Source organism: Anarhichas minor, unplaced genomic scaffold, assembly GCF_050575085.1.
Source record: "Anarhichas minor isolate MPS153535 unplaced genomic scaffold, ASM5057508v1 ptg000002l, whole genome shotgun sequence".
Classification (NCBI taxonomy): Eukaryota; Metazoa; Chordata; class Actinopteri; order Perciformes; family Anarhichadidae; genus Anarhichas; species Anarhichas minor.
Window position 1 is genome coordinate 5527501 of NW_027466448.1, and position 20043 is coordinate 5547543.

The 20043-nt window shown below is 42.9% G+C and overlaps 1 protein-coding gene across 2 annotated transcripts in view; it reads left to right on the forward strand.

The window, feature by feature from the left end:
- dnm1a (dynamin 1a) overlaps window positions 1-17185 on the forward strand; it is a 43932-nt gene extending 26747 nt beyond the window's left edge. For both annotated transcript variants that reach the window (XM_076086765.1, XM_076086766.1), the window contains 7 exons: window positions 13003-13112; window positions 13476-13587; window positions 13900-13914; window positions 14108-14278; window positions 14414-14655; window positions 14831-15034; window positions 17044-17185. In XM_076086765.1, coding sequence (XP_075942880.1) covers window positions 13003-13112; window positions 13476-13587; window positions 13900-13914; window positions 14108-14278; window positions 14414-14655; window positions 14831-15034; window positions 17044-17074 — 885 coding nt within the window. In that variant the 3' untranslated portion in view covers window positions 17075-17185. The remainder of the gene's footprint in view (window positions 1-13002; window positions 13113-13475; window positions 13588-13899; window positions 13915-14107; window positions 14279-14413; window positions 14656-14830; window positions 15035-17043) is intronic.
- Window positions 17186-20043: the final 2858 nt, after the last annotated feature.

A 20043-nucleotide genomic window follows, 5' to 3' on the forward strand; every position in this document is an offset into this window, starting at 1 on the left:
GGGAACATCATGCAACTGTCACTTGTAGTTGTATGAATAGGATTCTGTATAGTCTAAATAGGATTTCACATTTTGGGGATTAGTATTTGTTTAATTTCTGTGACTTTGTAAGTTGCTTGAGAAAAGAAGAATACAAACAATGTCAAATGGGTATCAAAACATCTTTATTTCAAAATATTTTACAGTTCATCAGATCTTAATCTCGGATCAATGACTATTCAAACAACACAACACATACTATATACACTATATATACAGCACAATAAACTGTGACCTCGCGTCTCTGTAAACTGATTTATAAAGAATTCAGGACTTGTGCATCCGTCACTCATGAATCCAGGATACGCGAGGGCCAAGCCTCTATGGTGAGGCCTTTGGGTGCTTTATTTAGGCCGGGCTTGTCCAGATGGGCGAGGGGTGGTGCTGCCTGTTCCCACAGCTTAAATGTGCTTGAGTCTGCTGGATGCCCTCTGGATTGCTCTCGCTGTCTTTATTGTCCCGTGCTTCCCCGGCCAGCCTAACCAATGTGCAGACTACTGTACAACCACTACTTCCTGAACAGGTAGTCTGAACACTGGGCAGGCGGGCTGGGCAACTAAAGGATGCTGTGGAGAAGGTTTTTCCTGGTGCACACACAGATGAGCTCCCACATTCAGTATGAAGATGCCCGGATACATTCACACACACACTGAACTATACTCACTGCGATTCAAGTAGTCTTGAGTCCTGCTCCTTCTGCTCTCATAGGTTGACTGCTACAAAGTGCTGATCAGGCTGATTGTGCGGGCTGGAGGAGAAACAGCATGGGAGGGATGGATGAAGGGGCCGGCAGGGAGGTGAAGGAAGAGGAGGTGGAGGAGTGAGAGAGGTTAGACAGAGGTGATTCCCTCCTGTTGTGTGAAGCAGCATTCCAGACGGAGCCCTGATGTTGAAGTGTAATAAATCCATTGAATTAATCTCAAGTATTATTCAGTGAATTCTCTGTATTGTTTGAATATTATTGGTCAAATCAACCCGAGAATTTATTTGATGCTCAAAAACGCAAAAAAAACTAAGTGCCATTTACTTGGAAAAGTCCTTTGTAGGTCTGCTTTCTTAAAAACATAGGATTAAAACAGACAACAAACAGAGATTGAGAAAGAATAGCACAAATCTCTTAACACACACAAACACACACACACACACACACACACACACACACACACACACACACACACACACACACACACACACACACACACACACACACACACACACACACACAGGGATCATACCTCATGTAGCGCAAATTTGTACAACCTAAACTTGACTGCCCCTCAGGCCAAGACTAAATAAATAAAATCCAGGATATTTCTCGTAACTTTAACAGTTTAAAAAACTGTTGAGATTAAGTTGTCGGTAAAAAGAGAGAAAACCCCAAAGCCAGGTCTTTGCTCTCCAAGTGCTCTCAATCTCTCATGGTTAGAAACTTAGCAGTGAATAGTTGTGGTCAGCTGAGATCATACTAAGTCTGACCCAACACCTCCCACTAAAACACCGAAATACATAACCTTTTGTCTCCTTGACTCATGCCAAACGGAAAGAAAACGTCTCCTTGCGGAGGGGATACCTGCGACTTGACCGTCTCCTCTCTTTTCAACACTTCTCGCTGTCTTTCTCTTCTTCTTGGCTGATATTTGGTTTTTCACCTTCTTGACTGGTAAGCCACAATTCCTCTCCCGGCATCCCTTCATTCAACACTGCCGCACCATTGAGGCAAAATCAGGCCGATGGTGTTCAAATGCGACTTCTGAGTCGTTTGGATTCGTCTAACGAAGCTTCCTCGAGCAAAAAAGGCGCTCCGGCAGCGAGCAAGGTGGACCGACTGGAAGCTCGACGTGGCAAAGGACTGGCCATCAAGTTTCCCCTTTAAGACACAGAAGGAGAAAAGGGAAGGAGAGAGAGAGAGGAGATATGGAGAGTAAAGGAGGAGGAGCTCGCCGGCCCCCCATTTTTCCTCTCTTCCTCCTCTCTCCCCTCCCTCTGTCTGGCTCCCCCCCCCCCTCTCCCTCCCTCCCTTTCCTTCTTTCTTCTCTGGCTTTTGGGGAGAAAGTGGAAGGTCAAAGGTGAACAGGAAGTGAGACGCATTCAGTTGGCGTGTGTGTTGTAAAGTTTGGAAAGGGAGTGAAGGATTGGCTGCCGAGGGAGGGAACTTTCTTCGTGAAAGTGTACGCGGGCAGATGGGAGGACGTCTCACGTGGAGGCATACACGAGTTTCGTAAAGCGTCTGCATGCTCGTCCCTTCCATTTGGTGTATGTGCGCATCTCCACTTATGGGACATGTGAGTGTATATATGTGGTTTTTGAGTGATGGATGTGTGTGTGTGTAGGAGTGAGAGCAGAGGCTCCATGGTCTTTGTAGCGAGGGCAGGAATGTCGGCGTTTTCTTGGCAAGCATGAGGAAGCCTTGTAACAACTCCAGATGTGCAGCCCTGTGGTCTCCATCTCTCTCTTGCTCCCTCTGTTTTTACATCTAAAGCTGATTTCCTCTCCCTGTCCGACTCGAATAAAGAGCCCTTTATGCAGCTCTGCAGTCTTCCCAACACACACACACACACACACACACACACACACACACATGGAGGGGGGTGGTGCTGGTGAAGGGTGACATACTACTGGTAAATTAGAACCAGAGCGAAAGAGGTTTTGGGCGTGTGTGTGTGTGTGTGTGTGTGTGTGTGTGTGTGTGTGTGTGAGTAGACGAGAAGGAATAGTCCGTGTGTTTCAAAGTTGCTACACAAGTAGTCACAGTTTTTTCTCATTCACCTTCTTCGTTTCACACACCCACACACACTCACATTTAGGTTTCTTACCGTTGGCAGACAGGAGTAATCAATGCTAGTGTTTCCAGGTGTGTGTGTGTGTGTGTGTGTGTGTGTGTGTGTGTTCAGAGGTGGCCAAGGCCGTGTGTTTGTTTTAGCTATGGTTTCTGAGCTCCAAATCAAAGCAGGCACAATCCCGGGAGAGACGAGTCAGCATTACTGGCAGAGATGGAAGGATGTGGAGGGAAAGTGAGGGACACAGGGAGGAAAATGGAGATGAAAAGAATGAAGCAACTTAAAAATGGGGGACGAAAAGGTGCCGATATGATGCTAGGTGATGCGGGTAGCTTAAAACAAAATGGAGCTGAGAAACAAGCCAGAAAAGAGAATCAATCCTCTTTATTGTTTCGAGTTTAGGGATTGGAAGGAGTGAATGTTAACGGGTTGGGTGGGGGGAGCGCTGCGGTCGCATCAACATTGTTTCCACTGTTTGGATGACCAGGCAGGCAGCTTCTTTTCTAAACTCTACTCAAAAGTATGCGCGCACACACACACCCACACCCACACCCACCCACACACACACACACACACACACACACACACAAAAGTGTATTGTGATTCCATGTTATTCTCTCTTGTCATGAAATGTTGCTGGTTATTACTTTCATGAAAAACCTCAAGTTTCTTTCCCATCTTTGTATTTTGATATTGCATAAAGCAAACGACTCCGTTTATGTGGGTTTGATTGTATCTTTCAAGTGTTTGAATGAGTGTGGCGAGGCTATAAGCTTGTGCACATTATACTGTATATTTGTGTGCAACACGCCAGCCAAACCCATGAATATGATCCCCTGTATTTCATGTGTGTGTCATCATGTTACAGTGAAAGATGAGAAATAGTTTTCAAACTAGAGAATGTACAAATTATCCTCGCTGGTTAACATGAATGTCAACCACATAGTAGCTTAGTTTCATTTTATTTTTCCCTCAAAGTATAATTTTATTATTTATTCTTTGTTGAAATGAAAAACTGAAGAAATTGTCCGACATGTTTCAGATATTTTCCAAAAAGATAGTCGGTGTGGTCAAAGTCTAGTGGTGGAAGAGGTATTCAAATTATTAACTTAAATAAAAGTAAAAAAATAAATGAATGTGAAAATATATAATAATAAATATTAAAAAGAAAAGTCATGCATTCAACATTTTACTCAAGAGAAATTACAGAAATACTGCCAGAAAAATGAGGAAAACGGCCTCTTTGACTGATATCTTTCTAGTTATTTTGTAGGTAATTCATGTGCTAGTGTAGCTGGATTTAACTACTTTATATACATATATATATTTTGTCTCTGCCTATTAACCAATAGTGATGTGACATACTGTACATTGGATACTTTTAGCTCTTTGCACCTTGCATATTCATTTGAATGCAACCATGTGAGAAGTTTAGAGCCCAAATGTCTTTTTAGTGGACAACTGCTAACAACTCTGAAATGAGTAGAAAGTACAATATCTCCTTCTGAAATGTAGTACAGTAGAAGAACAGCTGAAATAGGCACACTGTTGAGAAGACTAATAAGATTAAGAAACAGTAAAGTTAGCTTCTTTATCGTTGTTGCCTTTTAAATGTAAAGGATATCAGGCCCAGAGACAGAAGACACAGAACACGGAACGGACAGCTAGACATATGAAATCCACTAAAGTTAATGAAGGCAGCAGAAGAGAATGGATGTAAAGAAGACAACTGAAAGATGTAATGGAAAAAATTATGGAAAAATGGTAACAATGGCACCAAAACCAGTGATGAATAAACCATAGTGTCTTATTGTAAAAGAAAAGTGGGTTAGAGATTGCAAAAAAACAGGAGATGAGTGACGACCGCAGCGAGGTACACAGGGTGTTTGGTGGATAATTCAAAGTTTATCCTGCCTGACTGATGAGATAAATGAGTAATGTGTTCGTCTTTCTGCAAATTATAATTTTTCCCGCCTGTTCCTCGCATATCCAGAACATAATGTCAATACAGGAATCTTAAGGGAAACAAAGCCAGGGATTATAACCAAACAGACGCAGGACAGATAAAAATAAACCACACTTGTTGTATCCATCCCGCATGTGTGTGTGCGTGTGTGTGTGTAGTTTGTAATTTTGTTATGTGTATGTGAGACTGTGCAGGCTCTCTGCCTGCTTTGAAGAAGGATTGACAGACATTTAAAGATTGCTGCATGTGTTTAATAACACGTGACATGAACTTCGTATGTTCAACCTTTTCAAGAATATATTCTCATGTTGCATGTGTCCATATTTATGGCTATTTTATACTCTTTGTTATATTTAATGTTACTTTTCATCTTAATGACTCACGTGAGGTAGAATTTCATCTTTAACCTAGACATAAGTGAGAGATTTTAGTGTTCATAAATATTAAGTTCTACAAGACTAGATTTACTGTAAATGTGTAAAGTAAAAAAATAAATCCCTCTGCCCACTATTGGCAAAATTATGTCATAAAAGTATTCTATTTCTCTGTGTATGCAGAACAAATTTGATTTAGAAGTGCAAATTTTATATTCTGGCACTTCATTTTCCTATAAAAAGGATTCAAACTAGCAGTTCATTTAAGTCGTCGTATGAAAGGACGAGAGTAAAACAGGATAAGGGCTACAAGGCTTAACCCGCTCCCAGTTTTCCCCCAAATGTTGCATCTATAAAATACCACAAATACATGTTAGAACTCTATAAACATTAATTTACCGTCGGGAAACCTTTTACCCAACAGTTGGCCGTTGGCCCCCCTGTGTGACTTCATGTCGGTTTACACATGTGAACGTTTTACCTCAAAGTATTTTTAACAGCACATGTTTACCTCAGATGTGAATGTTTCAGTTTGTGGGTGCACTTTCTTTCTCTCCCTTTTTTGCACCTGCAAATACATCTAATAATATTTGTTTCACATGTGAAAGAAGGGACTTTCTACGGGCATTACTTTTCATTTCACATGCTCACACATGAATCTGAATATATACTGTATATATATAAATCTACAATTGTGCGTTCACATGACTTTTAAGGAAACTATGAAATATTTCTTCGTAGAAGTGAGAGACACTAAACACACAGGTTTAGAGCTATTGCCCTCCGTTGGACAGAAGTCACTAGTGGGGATTTTCACGTGTTTTTGTGGTTAGCGGACTGTGGCGCCCCCCCCCCCCCCCCCTTTCTTTTACTCTTTGGTGGTCACCAGTGATTGATCACATGCCCCAGCCAGCCCCCTGGGTTGTTAGACTAACCCTCTGCAGAAGTAAACGCAGAGCATATAATTAACTGCTTGGCAATTAGCTGTTAAACAGGAAGGTATCCCCGAACGGCCAGCCTGTGTTTCAACCGGACCGCTGGCTGAATGTGTCATTGTCATGTGTCATGTTTCCTTTCTCCGTGAAGACGTTTATTTGTGTTTTGTGCTTGTTCCCACAGGGAGAGCTAAGAAGAGCACAAAGGTTGTTATTTTCTAGAGTGAGCTGAGATTAAACATTTGGGAGAGAAAACAGAGCAATGAAATAGCAAGTTTCACCTGCCAAACAAAACATCATACATTACACTCAGTCTTTCTTTCCCAGGAAGAAAATGTATTTATTTTTTTATCAGTGAAACTGGACGTTTCAGATTAGATTCGTCTGTAGCTGACAAACGAGCTAAAAACAACTTTTAGTCTGCACTGTTATCAAGTAGCACCTCCCAAGATATGTGGAGTATTGGAGAGTGCGGACACTGGCGCGCTGCCCAACGTGATTTGTTATGAGCATTATTGCACAACCGTGTAGGTCGATGAGTCATCAACAGCTGTGTTTTTACACATTGTCCCAGAATAGCTCTAATCTAGCTGTTCCATATCATAATTCTCTCATCCATTGTTTGCTGCTCCTGATTTAAACGTTGGCAGCACGTGTCCTTACTTTAAATAAAGTCCAAACGGCATTAAGTCAAGTTACGTCTCTTCAGATGCTGTTTCTCAGAGACATATTACTCACAAACCAAACCCAGATTGTGGCGTGCCTTAGTGGGATTTGTGATTATAAAGTAGACTCAGCGATATACTGTATCTGTCTTGATTTAAAAAAAAAAAACTTTTCTTCCAAAAGTGCATTATGTTTAGAAGTAACAAACCTACTTTTCACAAGCTCTTTGTATATTAATCTGACCGAACTAGTCTAATTTTGCATTGGCGCTAAACATGTGCTTCAAACACGAGTCCCATCCTTTTTATGTCTTTCCCCTTCCCCAGCATGTAAGACTTGCAGAAATGCTCTGTTTGATTTTTTTTTTTTTCAAAGGCAGAACTCAATAGGGGAATGGTAGAAGAATGGAGGGAAAGAAAACCGGAGGGAGGTGAGGAGGAGGGTTGTGAAAATTGCCGTTGGCTGCCACCCAGGGCCCAGTCTTTGTGGTAATGAAGGGTTAGAGGCAGCGTTATTGCTCCCAGATGCCGTGCGGCTTCTCTGCAGCCCTTTGATGCATAGCCCAAGTCACCAGGACTTTTCTATCAGGCTCACATCAACATGCACACCGCCACACACACAGACACACACACACACACACTAAGACATGCAGCCTCTTAAAACAACATGGATGCCCGTAAACGACTATCTTCTTGGTTTTGCCCACCAAACTACTCCGATTTGTTTCAAAGTGTTAATTGGATACGGTTTGTGTAAGGTCCCCTTGTGTGTGTTCATACACACTGTAGCATTGCTTGTGTGCGTGTGTGTGTGCGTGTGTGTGTGAGGCCATATTTCATCCACATTTTGAATTAGTGTTTGAGACTGAGACGTTTTTCTGGACGGCGTGCGGTGTGAGTGGTGAAATGCCTTTATGAATCCAGAAGTGAACTTCCTCTGCCTTTTCATAATGAGCCTGCTATTACTCACTAGACAAATAAAACCATGGAAAGTACTTTGCTCACACACTGCTCCAGGTTAACTACTGAGTGCACTGCCTGCTGAGTGTGTGTGTGTTGTGTGCGTGTGTGTGTTTGTGTGTGTGTGTGTAGAGGTTCAGACAAAAGGTTTCCAACCCAGTATCCTAGGTTAAAGGGTCAGGTCACCCAACTTTTAAAAGACACATTTTCCCAACCAACTCTGGCGGGTTTTAGATATCTGCCTCTGTGACTTATGCTACCATTCCAAAATAGTGGAGGTGATATTCAGAAAACGTAACAGCAACATCTCTTTAAAGAATCACTGTCACTAGCACCGTGGAAAACCCACAGAGCTCAGCGGTTTTCAACGGTTTTCAAAAGGACTGTTTCTTTGGTAGAAAGTACTTTCCCTGTTCACAGTAAGGTCTTGTTGTAAATAGAAAAGACCAACTATGAATTTATTAAACTTTCCTGACACAGTCACTCATATTAAGTAAGTGGGTTTGGCTTGTGGTGGGTACACTATAATCTCAAGGCCAGCCACACACAGAGCATCCTGTTTACTGTTGTTTGTGTGTGTGTTCAACTCACGGTGATGGGACATAAGCGGAGTCACACAGACATACACTCAGTTGCCAGTTTATTAGGTACACCAACTAGCTAAACAGCCCTGCAATAAATCCTATGAAGGTTATAACCGTAAGTTTCCGTAGAAACTGTTTAAGAGAGGATTTGATTCAGTTATTGAATTGTATTGCGTTATACTGACATGTTTCTGTTATTTTGTCCACCCCATTTATATCCATTAGGGTAGGCTAAATAACAGAAAGACCACTGTTAATGCAATGCAGGTCAACAGCAGTACAAGTTGCAGCCTCTGAAATAGATTCAACACAAACTGAACATTATAACTTTCATTAAGATAGTAATTATTGCAGGACTGTTGCATTAGACTGCATTAGTTTTAGCTAGGTTTACCTAATAAACTCACAACTGAGCGTATATTTTACTGTAGTTTGCAGCGACACATGAGAGGCAGTTCTGCCACCGATCTCTGTAGCGAACACATCGGGAAGAATTGTCCGTAAATTACTAATTCCCATGTTTAACCATTTATACATATATATATAAAGCTGTGTGAGTTCATAGAATTGGAACTACATTATTCTAAGGTCACCTCTCATTGTGACTTTACGCAGTGTTTGATGAACACCTGATGAGCTCATTCAGAATACACTTCAGTCACTATAACTAAGAGTCATTTTGAGTGATTGACTGTTAAGTGCATCTTTCTGTCAACATCACCAATGGCTTATCAAGAGACGCAAGACAACATGCATTGTTTCTGGAAAGACGACAGCGCCCAGGGGACTCTGGAAATCTGTCATGAGGACAACTTCTGGTCCATCATGGAGGATGAGGACATGCATGCTTATCTCAAGGCAGAAGCCATCAAGGTGGCCGAGCGTATTACTAAAGAAAGGGGCAATCAGAAGACATCAAAGTCCAAGCAAGACCCGCATTCTAATGAAAACATTAGTGAGGACATCTTCTGGTCTACCGTGGAGGATGAGGACATGCGTGCTCATCTCAAGCAGGAAGCCTTGAGATGGCTGACCTGACAACCAGAGAGTCGGGTAGTCAGAGGACCTCTAAATGCAAGGCGGACTGGAGGACTCCTAAAAAATGGGCTGAGCAAAACCTCTGGATCTTGATGGAGGATGAGGCCATTCATGCCCATGTGAGACAGGAAGCCTTTCGGGTTGCTGAGATGATTACCAGATTCTGGGGCTCCAGCTCTCAGGACAGTCTCAGCACAGTGGAGGTTGAAAGTCCTGCTGAGGTATCTTTCCCTCAGCTGTCTTTCCCATCTCCTCCTCCTCCTCCTCCTCCTCCTCCTACAAATGCCAAACCATCTCAACCCTTCCAGGAGAGACAGCCTTCTCCAAAGACTGATGAAGACGAGCAGTGTCTGTGGCCGTTGTCCAATCCTGAAAAACGTCTGGACCACATCTTCAAACTGCTTGGCTCTGATGACTGGCAAAAGAAAATTGATGGTCTAACGTGCGTTCAAGATCTGGCAAGGAACCATCAGGACATATTGAAGGCCTCACTTCGTAATGTCTGTGTGGGTGTCATAAAGGAGGTTAAAAATGTGCGCTCTACAGTTTCCTGCACTGCTATGGCCACCCTGGGTGAGATGTATGCTCAACTCCAGACATCCATGGATGACGTGGTGGAGGAAACTGGAAGTGCTGTGATACTGAAGGTGTCTGAGTCCAACACTTTGATCCAGCAGCAGGCAAATCTGGCATTGGACGCCATGGTTCAAAACTGCAGTCCCGGTTGTTCCATGAAAGCCTTGCTGAACGCAGGTCTGAGTCACCGCAGCGCTGCAGTCAGAGCTAGCGCAGCTCGGCACCTCAGCCAGTTGTGCGACATCCTTGGAGCCACAGGGACCCTTACCGGTAGCAAAAACTTCACCAAACACTTCCTTATTGCTGTGAGAAAAACACGTGTTGATGCTGCAGCGGACGTGAGGCGCCACGGACATGACATCGTCCAAAACCTTTCCACCCACAGTGCCTTCCAAAAGCAGTAGAAAGAGGCCGTCCCAGAACAGGACAGGCGCTCGCTGGAGGGACTCACCAGGAAGCTGAAGACAGCAAAAGGGACCTGCGGCAAAGGACTGTAATGACATCACTGCTGGTTAATGACAATTGTCAGTAAATGTCTTTCATGAATCAAACATAACAGAGACTTGAGTACTTTAATCAAACCATACGATATGTATTTAAGGTATTTAACAGACAAAAGAGAATGGTGGCATTTGCTTTAACAATGAATTAACAAAGTGTGAGTGTGTGACATAAGGTCATAGTTCAACTAACGCAGTATCCCAGCACTGGATTGCTGTTCTGCATTTACAAATCCTCTCTTGCACATTGATTACACACACAGAGACACACACAAGAGCATTACATAGCAGGTATATGCACGAACGACCAAGTACGCACAAAACCTTGCTGTTTCCATTATTGCAACCAGAAGGGAAGTCCCCCGGCAGGGCTGTAGTGGTTTAGCCATCACACACCCCTACCTCACTGCAGTGTTGGTGTATGTGTCTTTCTGCCTGTCTGTCTCTTGGAAGTTGATTCACAAAGCAAGTAAAATTGCTGCGGATAAAGGTCAAATAAAGTGTGTGTGCGTGTGTGTGTGTGCTTCATACGTATGTATCTCATATAGCTAATGCATATCATGTGTGTATCTGGATGTTTGAGTTTGTTTTCTCATGCGTCCCTGTGTGCGTGCATAATGTCGGAAATCTGTACGTTTGGCCGCTGTTGCTGGCTGGCTTTTATGGGCGCATATGGGAAAGCACTCAACTCCCGACTTCCTTTGACACAACTACACACAGGAAAACACACACACACACACATGCAAGATGGGCTAGATGACAGACAGAAACCCTGATAATCTCTCAGAAGTGGGGAAACTTTTATTATTGCGATTTTGCAATAATACTCTGCTTTGTCATTTGTTTTTCTTTTCTAGTAGTAACCTAAATGTGTCTTACTATTATCATATCTAGCTTGTTTTATCCTACACTTTGCCGCTCCGACTCTGGTTTAGTTCAGTTTATCTGTACTTTCCCCACATCATGCACACACACTCACACCAGCCCCCCCCCCCCCCCCCCCCCCCCCCCCCCCTTCATCCTTCTCCCTTTCCAAGTCTCCTGACTGGATTTACTGGCCAGAGGAGAGGAAAATGTATGAATCAGTCCAAGGTTGCTCACTCCCAGGGAGAGGGGAAGCAAGAGAGTGAGGGAACAAGGGGAAAGAAGAGGGGGGGAGATGAAGAGAGAGCAAGCAAGAAAAAAGAAGGAAGAGGGAGAAATACGGAGCAAACTTAGAGACGGAGGACAGGGACCTCTTTGCCCCGCAAATGATGATGTCAGCAGTCTGGGTCGACTTTATGTTTAGTTTTCTTAGTTTTTTGTATAGCGGACACCTGGGTATACTGTGTGTGTGTGTGTGTGTGTGTGTGTGTGTGTGTGTGTGTGTGTGTGTGTGTGTGAGAGTGTAAGTGAGTGAGTTTTTACATGCAGTTAGGGGATATGACCATTTGGCTGCACAGGTCATAAATCCTTTGATGAAGGAGTTTGGTCACACACACAACCCCCTGTCTCCCTCTCGCTCTTTTTCTCTCTCTCACACACACACACACACACACACACACACACACACACACACACACTGGGTTGGGCAGGGCAGGCCCGTGGTTAGCTATCCAGATGGTTTTAAGGTTAGTTAGAGACTACGCTCAAAGGTGCTGTTTGCTACCAAAGCAGTGTGTGTGTGTGTGTGTGTGTGTGTGTGTGTGTGTGTGTGTGTGTGTGTGTGTGTGTGTGTGTTATCGCTGTTTAAAGAAACTCACTCACCCTGTACTATTTTTGGCTATCCTTTTTTTTTTTTTAAATACAAATTTTACTGTTGATTGTAAAACGTTTACACACGCACACAAGTGCATTTTGTAACAATAGACTTTGAGGAGTTGAACCACAACATGTGTGTGTGTGTGTGTGTGTGTGTGTGTGTGTGTGTGTGTGTGTGGGTGGGTGGGTGGGTGGGTGGGTGTGAGATAGAGAAGGTGTGAGAGTGGTGGCATGTGTTAGACTCTTTGATTCATAAATAGTTGGATGTCTGGATATCATATGTTGTGTGCACATTTACAAGTACAAGAGATTTCTACACTGGAACGCGGTTTCTCTCTCTCTCTCTCTCTCTCTCTATGTGTGTGTTTCTCATTTGTTGCCCCCCCCCCCCCCCCTTTCTTTTTTTTACCCTGCACAACTGTAATCAAAACCACAGACCTGAGGGCTGTGTGTGACTTTCCCATTTGTCTCTCTTGCCTTTTTCTTCTCTTTTTTTTGCCATGCTGTTAAATGTAATATGTGAGCATTCACTCCTGATTTCCCCGAGTTCTTTCATCATCTTTCTTTTTACTCTCTTTTAATCAAATTCCTGTCATTGTGTCTCTTGAATTTAGAAGTTTTTATATCAACTAGTAAAAGGATCAGCCCACAATGATTATAATGCAGCACTCACTTCTGCAGTGGCTCTTTTATTTGGGTCTAATGTACAATGTCAGTGCAAAACACTGTAAATCTCTACGACCGGTTTTACTCTTGAGCCAAATTCCTCAACCGTGCAGCGACTCAGTCTCCTTGTTTCTCTCCCTCGCGTGTGTGCAACCACTGTGTTTCTCTTTCGCCTCCTGCAGGAGAAGGAGAAGAAGTACATGCTGCAGGTGGACAACCTGAAGCTGCGCGATGTGGAGAAAAGCTTCATGTCCAGCAAGCAAATCTTTGCCCTCTTCAACACCGAACAGAGGTATTACACACACACACACACACACACACACACACACACACACACACACACACACACACACACACACACACACACACACACATCAATATACATACATACAGCAGATGCCTATTATTGATCACATAGTGCCAAGTAAAAATTACAAATTATCTACCTGAAATAACAGTCCTATTTTTATTTTTATTTTTTAAAGTACCTGATGTATTAGCAACAAAGTGTGTTTGAGAGTAAAGAAAAGCATAAAGAAGCCAAAAGATGTACCACTGGTATAAGGATATACAGTACCACAAGTGACACATTTGGGTTATAAAAGAATAACATATAAAAACATGAAGAGCATCATTCAGCATTGTGTGTCCACAGAAATGTGTATAAGGACTACCGTCAGCTGGAGCTGGCCTGTGAGACTCAGGAAGACCTAGATGCCTGGAAGGCCTCCTTCCTCAGAGCTGGAGTTTATCCTGAACGGGTCATGGTAAGATTTCCTCAAAGCATTTCTTTTATACATACATACAGTATATTAGTATATTACGGTATAGCATGTATAATAACTTGATATTCCTGTTTTAATCATTGGATTGATTGCGAGCAGTATGAAAACCATATGCAAAAACACAATATATTATTTACCATGATTTTGTCCAAATCGCATAAAGGCTAATTATTGTTTTTACATGATTTGTTTATGTGTATTTTGAGTCTATTTTTATGTTGTCATGTCTCTCATGTGATACTGTGTCTGTCCTCTTTCAATGTCTGTTTTCCTCATCGCTGTTTGACCTTATAGGATAAGGAAGGAAAGGTATGTTATTTTGGTCTGCATCCTGCATTTTCAGCACTTTTGTGTCTTTTATAACCTGTCTGTATGTTGTAGCTACAGTCTCCGTTTCTCTCTTTTCTAGCTGAAGCTGAACTGAAGTTGAACTCTATGTCCTCTGTCCTCTGTCCTCTGTCCTCCCTCCCTGCCTCCCTCCCTCCCTCCCTCGTCTCCACAGAGTGACGGCAGCGATGAAAATGGCTCCGACAACATAATGCACAGCATGGACCCTCAGCTGGAGCGGCAGGTGGAGACCATTCGTAACCTGGTCGACTCCTACATGGCCATCGTCAGCAAGACCGTGCGCGACTTGATGCCGAAGACCATCATGCACCTCATGATTAACAACGTGAGCTGACCATTTTTCAACTGTCAGCTCTTTCAGATATATATATATATATATATATATATATATATATATATATATATATACACACACAAGACTTTAACTTTCATCCCAAAACATCTCTGTCATTTCGTCCAGACTAAAGAGTTCATCAACGCAGAGCTGCTGGCCCAGCTGTACTCGTGCGGGGACCAGACCACGCTGATGGAGGAGTCCCAGGAGCAGGCCCAGCACCGTGACGAGATGCTGCGGATGTACCACGCCCTGCGGGAGGCCCTCAGCATCATCGGCGACATCAGCACGTCCACCATAACCACCACCATGCCGCCTCCAGTGGATGACTCTTGGCTGCAGGTGCAGCGGGGCGGCTCCGGAGGAAGGTAAGGGGGCGATGGGAATAGACGGAGGATTGGAGGCTGTGTTGGGGAATGGATGGACGGAGGACTCTTGAAGTTATTTATACATGTTTTAAATTTGGATCACTATGAACATGTCGGGTTGTTATCAGATTGGTTGCTTTATGTTTGTTAATGCCGTGGGTCATGTCTCCTCCAGGTCTCCAGCCACCAGTCCGACTCCAAACCGCAGGGCACCGCCGGGACCTCCGGGCCGCCCGGTCTCTCGTGGGCCTCCACCTGGGCCTCCTCCCGCTGGGGGACCCCCTGTCCCGTCTCGCCCGGGGGCTTCTCCAGACCCTTATGGTGGGCCACCGCCCACTGTGCCCTCCCGGCCTAACCGCGCACCCCCAAGTGTGCCAAGGTGAGTGAAAACATGAGAGGCCTTTCAAGCAAACAACCTTTCCTCCTTTTGAAACCTGTCAAAGTAGGTTTTTACTATCAAAACCATAGCTATCCAACCTGAAGTGTGGATACTCTCTGTTACTAAGGGAATAAAGGAGGTAAATGAAAGTAGAGAGCTTTGGTTGTGATAGATGAATAGAAGAATAGATTGATAGAGATCCCTTAATAGACCGTGATATAACTCATAAACAATGGATTGTTGCCCTCTTTTTCTCTTGGTTTGGGTAAACAGTTACCTTTCTGACACACTAACACTCCACTATTCATCGCTTACACCCACCTCACCACTGTCCTCATCTCAATAGTTAAGAAACGTGTGCTTCAAAGCAAGTCGGTGACTGGAATGAGCGTTAGAGGGGGGTTTGTTTTCGGTTCTGCCTTGTGCTTGCCTGTGTTTGTGAGCTTTTTTATACTGGACCTGTTCATTGTCAGAGCAGCAGCTTGCTTCTCTTAAAGTAGGAGACACTAACGTTGCTGAGCAAAGCTCTCACTGGCAAACGCAGCCCTGAAAAAAGTTAAAACGGAGGAGCGTCTCAAACTCCTCACAAAACTCTGACTCCGAATCATCAGTGGAGAACTTGTTTGTTCTGGTGTGTCCTAAGTGAGAGCTGAGCACATGTGACATTGGTCATTTCCTGCACTGTAACTGTTTGCACTCCTTTTTTCTCTCTTCCTCACCACACCTCTGTCCCACACATGACTATGGTTCCTTCTACAGAATCACTATCACTGACCAATGAGGACTAACTTTGCTGGTACGTTGGGTACTATCCGCCATCATCATCGTCATCATCATGACCACTTTCCTTCTTTCTCTTCCTCTCAGCATCCTTTCACTGCATGCCATTTTCTTTTTCTCACTTTTCTTTTCTCTTCTCAGAGCGCTGCATGGGCAAACACACCCAGCTCAGAGGGTGTGTGTGTTTGCGTCGGTGTTTGAGCCGATTTTTGGAGTCGTTTCAATAATTCATTTATTGAAGGGGTGTCAGTGTGTGTTGAGATGTCTTGTGAAAGAGGACTTTTCTCAGATTACAGCAGGTTAGACAGGATTCGCCTGTCCGAAACCTAAAGATTGTTGTTTTTGTGTCAGTGTTTGTGACGTATTTATGCCATGGCATCCCACTCATCTCTAACTTTGTCTCTGAGTGTCTGACGTTGTCGTTTAAAGTCATGGCATCCGTCAATATTAGCATGTGTGCAGGTCGCTCTGCTCACTTCTCAACCAACCTTTTTTTCCAGGGATATACAGGATTGTTTATGTCCAGGCCTCTAAAAACAATTTAATCGAAACAATCCGAGTGGGGAACGTCACTCTTTGGTTGCACTACTTGCAACTTATAGACATATGCAACCTCTGAAAAGGTGTTTGTGAGTAGACATTAGTTTACTACATTTTAAGGGGTGACAAGCTAAAATGTGTAAGAAAACAGTTTAAAATAAGTATTTTTAAAGGAATAGTTTGTTCATTTTGGTAAATATCCTTATTTGCTTTCTTGCTAAGAGTTAGATTAGAAGAGCAATAAATATCTGTACAGTAAATATGTAGCAACGTCAAACTCCTTTTAGAATTGTATTTAAGAAGATAACAACAACAAAGTTTATTAAATAATGTGCATAAGTGCCTGCTACTGTACTTAGACAACACTTGGATATGAAGTTATTCTGCTTGTATTTGGCCTCTAATGCAAACATACATTACCTGCATTGTGGCCATGCCAACTGAGCCTTGTTTTTGGGGGTTTCCTTCCATGTGTTACCTCATGATATAAGTGGCTGTTTGTGTGAGTGAAGGTATTGTATTTATGTGCATGATTAACACATGGGGGGCCCCTGAAATAACAACATGTAAGTATAAACCTCAACTTGAAGTTTAAATGGAGGCTGCTACCATCTAGAAAACACTAATCCAACCTGTTCCCGTCCTCTCTTCTTTGTGTCTGTTTCTGTGCGTTTGTGTGTCCATGGCAGTCGGAGACCCCCACCTTCTCCAACCCACTAGACCTCTGAGCTCCTCCCTCCCTCCCACCTCTGGATGAGAGGCCATGGACAACAGTGCCACCTTCCTGTTGTTTTCTGCCACACCCGACCAAGTCGGCTCCCTTCTCCTACTTTTCCCTTACAACACACACACACACACACACACACACACACACACACACACACACACACACACACACACACACACACACACACACACACACACACACACACACACACACACACACACAGAGATGCAGAATACTTGAAAACACACCTGCATGACTGACATACGAACATGCTGCCCCCTCAGAATTTAAATAAACTACGTAGATAACATAAAATAATTGGTACATTTTTGAGTGTATGCGCACACGTGCATGCACACTGCTTTCATAAATACACACACATATATATATACAGCATATTTATATACAAGCAAATGCATACAGAATGTGTGTTCCTGCTGTTACACCTAACGTGGGAGCAAACTAAGCATGACACTCTGCCCGAGTATTACATTATACTCCAGCCTTTTTGATGGGTATTCTGGCTGCTGACTGACTTATATTAACTGTTGTTTGTTTCTTTTATGTCTTTTTTTTCCTGATTTCCTCACTAAAATGTTCGTGTCACTAACTCACCTTGTACTGCCGGTCATGTGTGAAGAAAACATTTTTTAATCAAACGTCTTCAGAGCAGAATTTAAAAAAAGAAATGATAGATAAAACTGGTTTTCACACATCAACTATGAAACAGACTGCACCAGGGAGGAGGGCTCGAACGAAATGAGGGGGGGACATACAGACTCCTCGCCCTCATATGCCTGAACACGCATGAGATGCTGCTCTTCATTCTTTTTTTTTTGTTCACCCTCCTCCTCCTCTTCTTTCTCCTCTTGCACTAGGACAACGATACATCATGGGGGACCTGTTGCAAAGGCCTCACTGTCACTAAATTCAACTGTTTTATAACTTTCTTGTGTAATTGAATCAAATAGTTCACTTTGTCAAAACCACCTCTCAAAAGCGCCGTTGTCTGTACTTCCACAGAACCTATGCAACAAAGAAAATAGTTTCCCAATTTTTTAATATATTTTTTTGGCTTAAAGAGGCGCCTCCCATGCCACTTTTCCCACTTTCCTCTCCTCTTAAAAAAACAAACGTTGTCACTGTGCTATCTTACCGAGGCGGGATCTAAATAGAAAGTGCAATATATAGACTATCCTTCTACAGACAGCTGCATGACACCAGTCCCACAAGAATCAGAGCACATGTTTCACCGAGAGGAAGGGAATACGTGGCCTGGGTTGCACCCTCAGACTGTTAGATATCCTCTTATACATCCTAGCTATTCAGAGGGAAGGAGGTCCTTCATGGGAAAGTGTGTCCCTCAGTCCGCTTTCTACTTCATTGTGCATCAAATCCTCTGATGTACTGACAGGAAAACCTTCAGCATTTTATCCAGGTTTATGATCTGGCATTTATTTTTTCCTCTCTTCTTTTCTTCCTTCTCTCAGTGGTCACGGGGGTGAGTGAGAACATGAAAACAGCCACAGTCTATGCATAAAACTATCAAAACGCTCCTCCTGTTTCACCCTCACATCGCTGTCTGAGAGCCTCGTCACCTGTTCACCCCGTCAGTGTGTTGTATTTTGACCCCAAACAAAAATCCCCAACTCACCGCCCACAAAAAGCCCGTCTCTGCACCTCAACCGATGTCATTTTAGCCATTTAGAAACCACTTCTGTGACCCCTTGTGCATCTGAATTCTCCACAACTGCAACGCAAATACGACAAAGCATATTCGACCTATTATTTAAAAGTGAAAACTTTATTATGGACATATCTTAATGTGTTACGATGTATATGTGTGGTGCCTCTTATGGGACTTGTACTTCCACTGTCTAGAGAATTTAGTCTGCTGAATATTTAAATTATTAAATAAACGAGTATGTGTATAAGGAAATATTTGGAAAAAACGTATAAAAATGTGTAACGCGGTGATGTATGGGACATTGGCAGGTTGTTTGCTACCAGCTAAAGTATCAGAGGGTTTTTCTTGTTTCTCTCCGTGTGTAAAAGAGCAGAACGGGAGTGTGTGAATGTGTGAACTCCTGCAGCAACCAGGTCCTGCATCTTGTTTAAAGTGCTGTGGAGGGAACGATGACTTTATCTTGCAGAACTGCTGTGCTTGGTCAACACATTAAAAACCTCAGTGTACTAAATGAAGTGTTCCCCTTTGTCTTCTTCTTCTCTTTATGGTGGTAAACAACAGAATACAGAAGAGCCTACAGCCGACTGATACCAGAGACATTTTTCTAGATTTTAGACGTTAATATCTCCACAGTGGCAGAACGGATCGTTAGTCCATCTCCGTTCATTCGTTAGCGGTAAACAAACTACAGCTGAGGCTGATAGGAATGCAATTCTTTTTATAAGTTCTTCTAAAGCAAAGTTATGCTATTAAGTGCACAGTGGAACAAAGGCATGTGGAATATGTGTAGAGCTGAAAGAATCAATGTTCAGCTTCTTTTCTTTACTCTGGATCATCAGAAAGAACAAATTGTTTGATTTATTTTACACAACTTTCTGATATTTATTAGATCAAACGATTCAATTAAGAAAAAAATCCAGCAAATGAATCAATAATGAAAATGTCTACAACATCTAATGGAAAGTAGTTAAGTTATAAAATGACTTGTTAAGAGTATGAATATTTGAAGGATGAATCTTTTTCACAATGTTTCTATCAGGAATATGAGTTTGAAATCCAAATCTACCAAACTAATAAGAAAATGTTTGTTAATATGCAAGATGGTTTAAAAATTGTCCCTCCTAAATGGAAGTTTCTCTGTGAGTTTGGTATTTAGGTGGACACGAGTGAGCTAAGGAATAGGCCTTCTGTCACAATGAAAGAGACTAAATAATCAAATAAACGATGTCTGACCTCCATTTAGCTGCTTCCACTGCGGTAATTCTGGCTCACGGT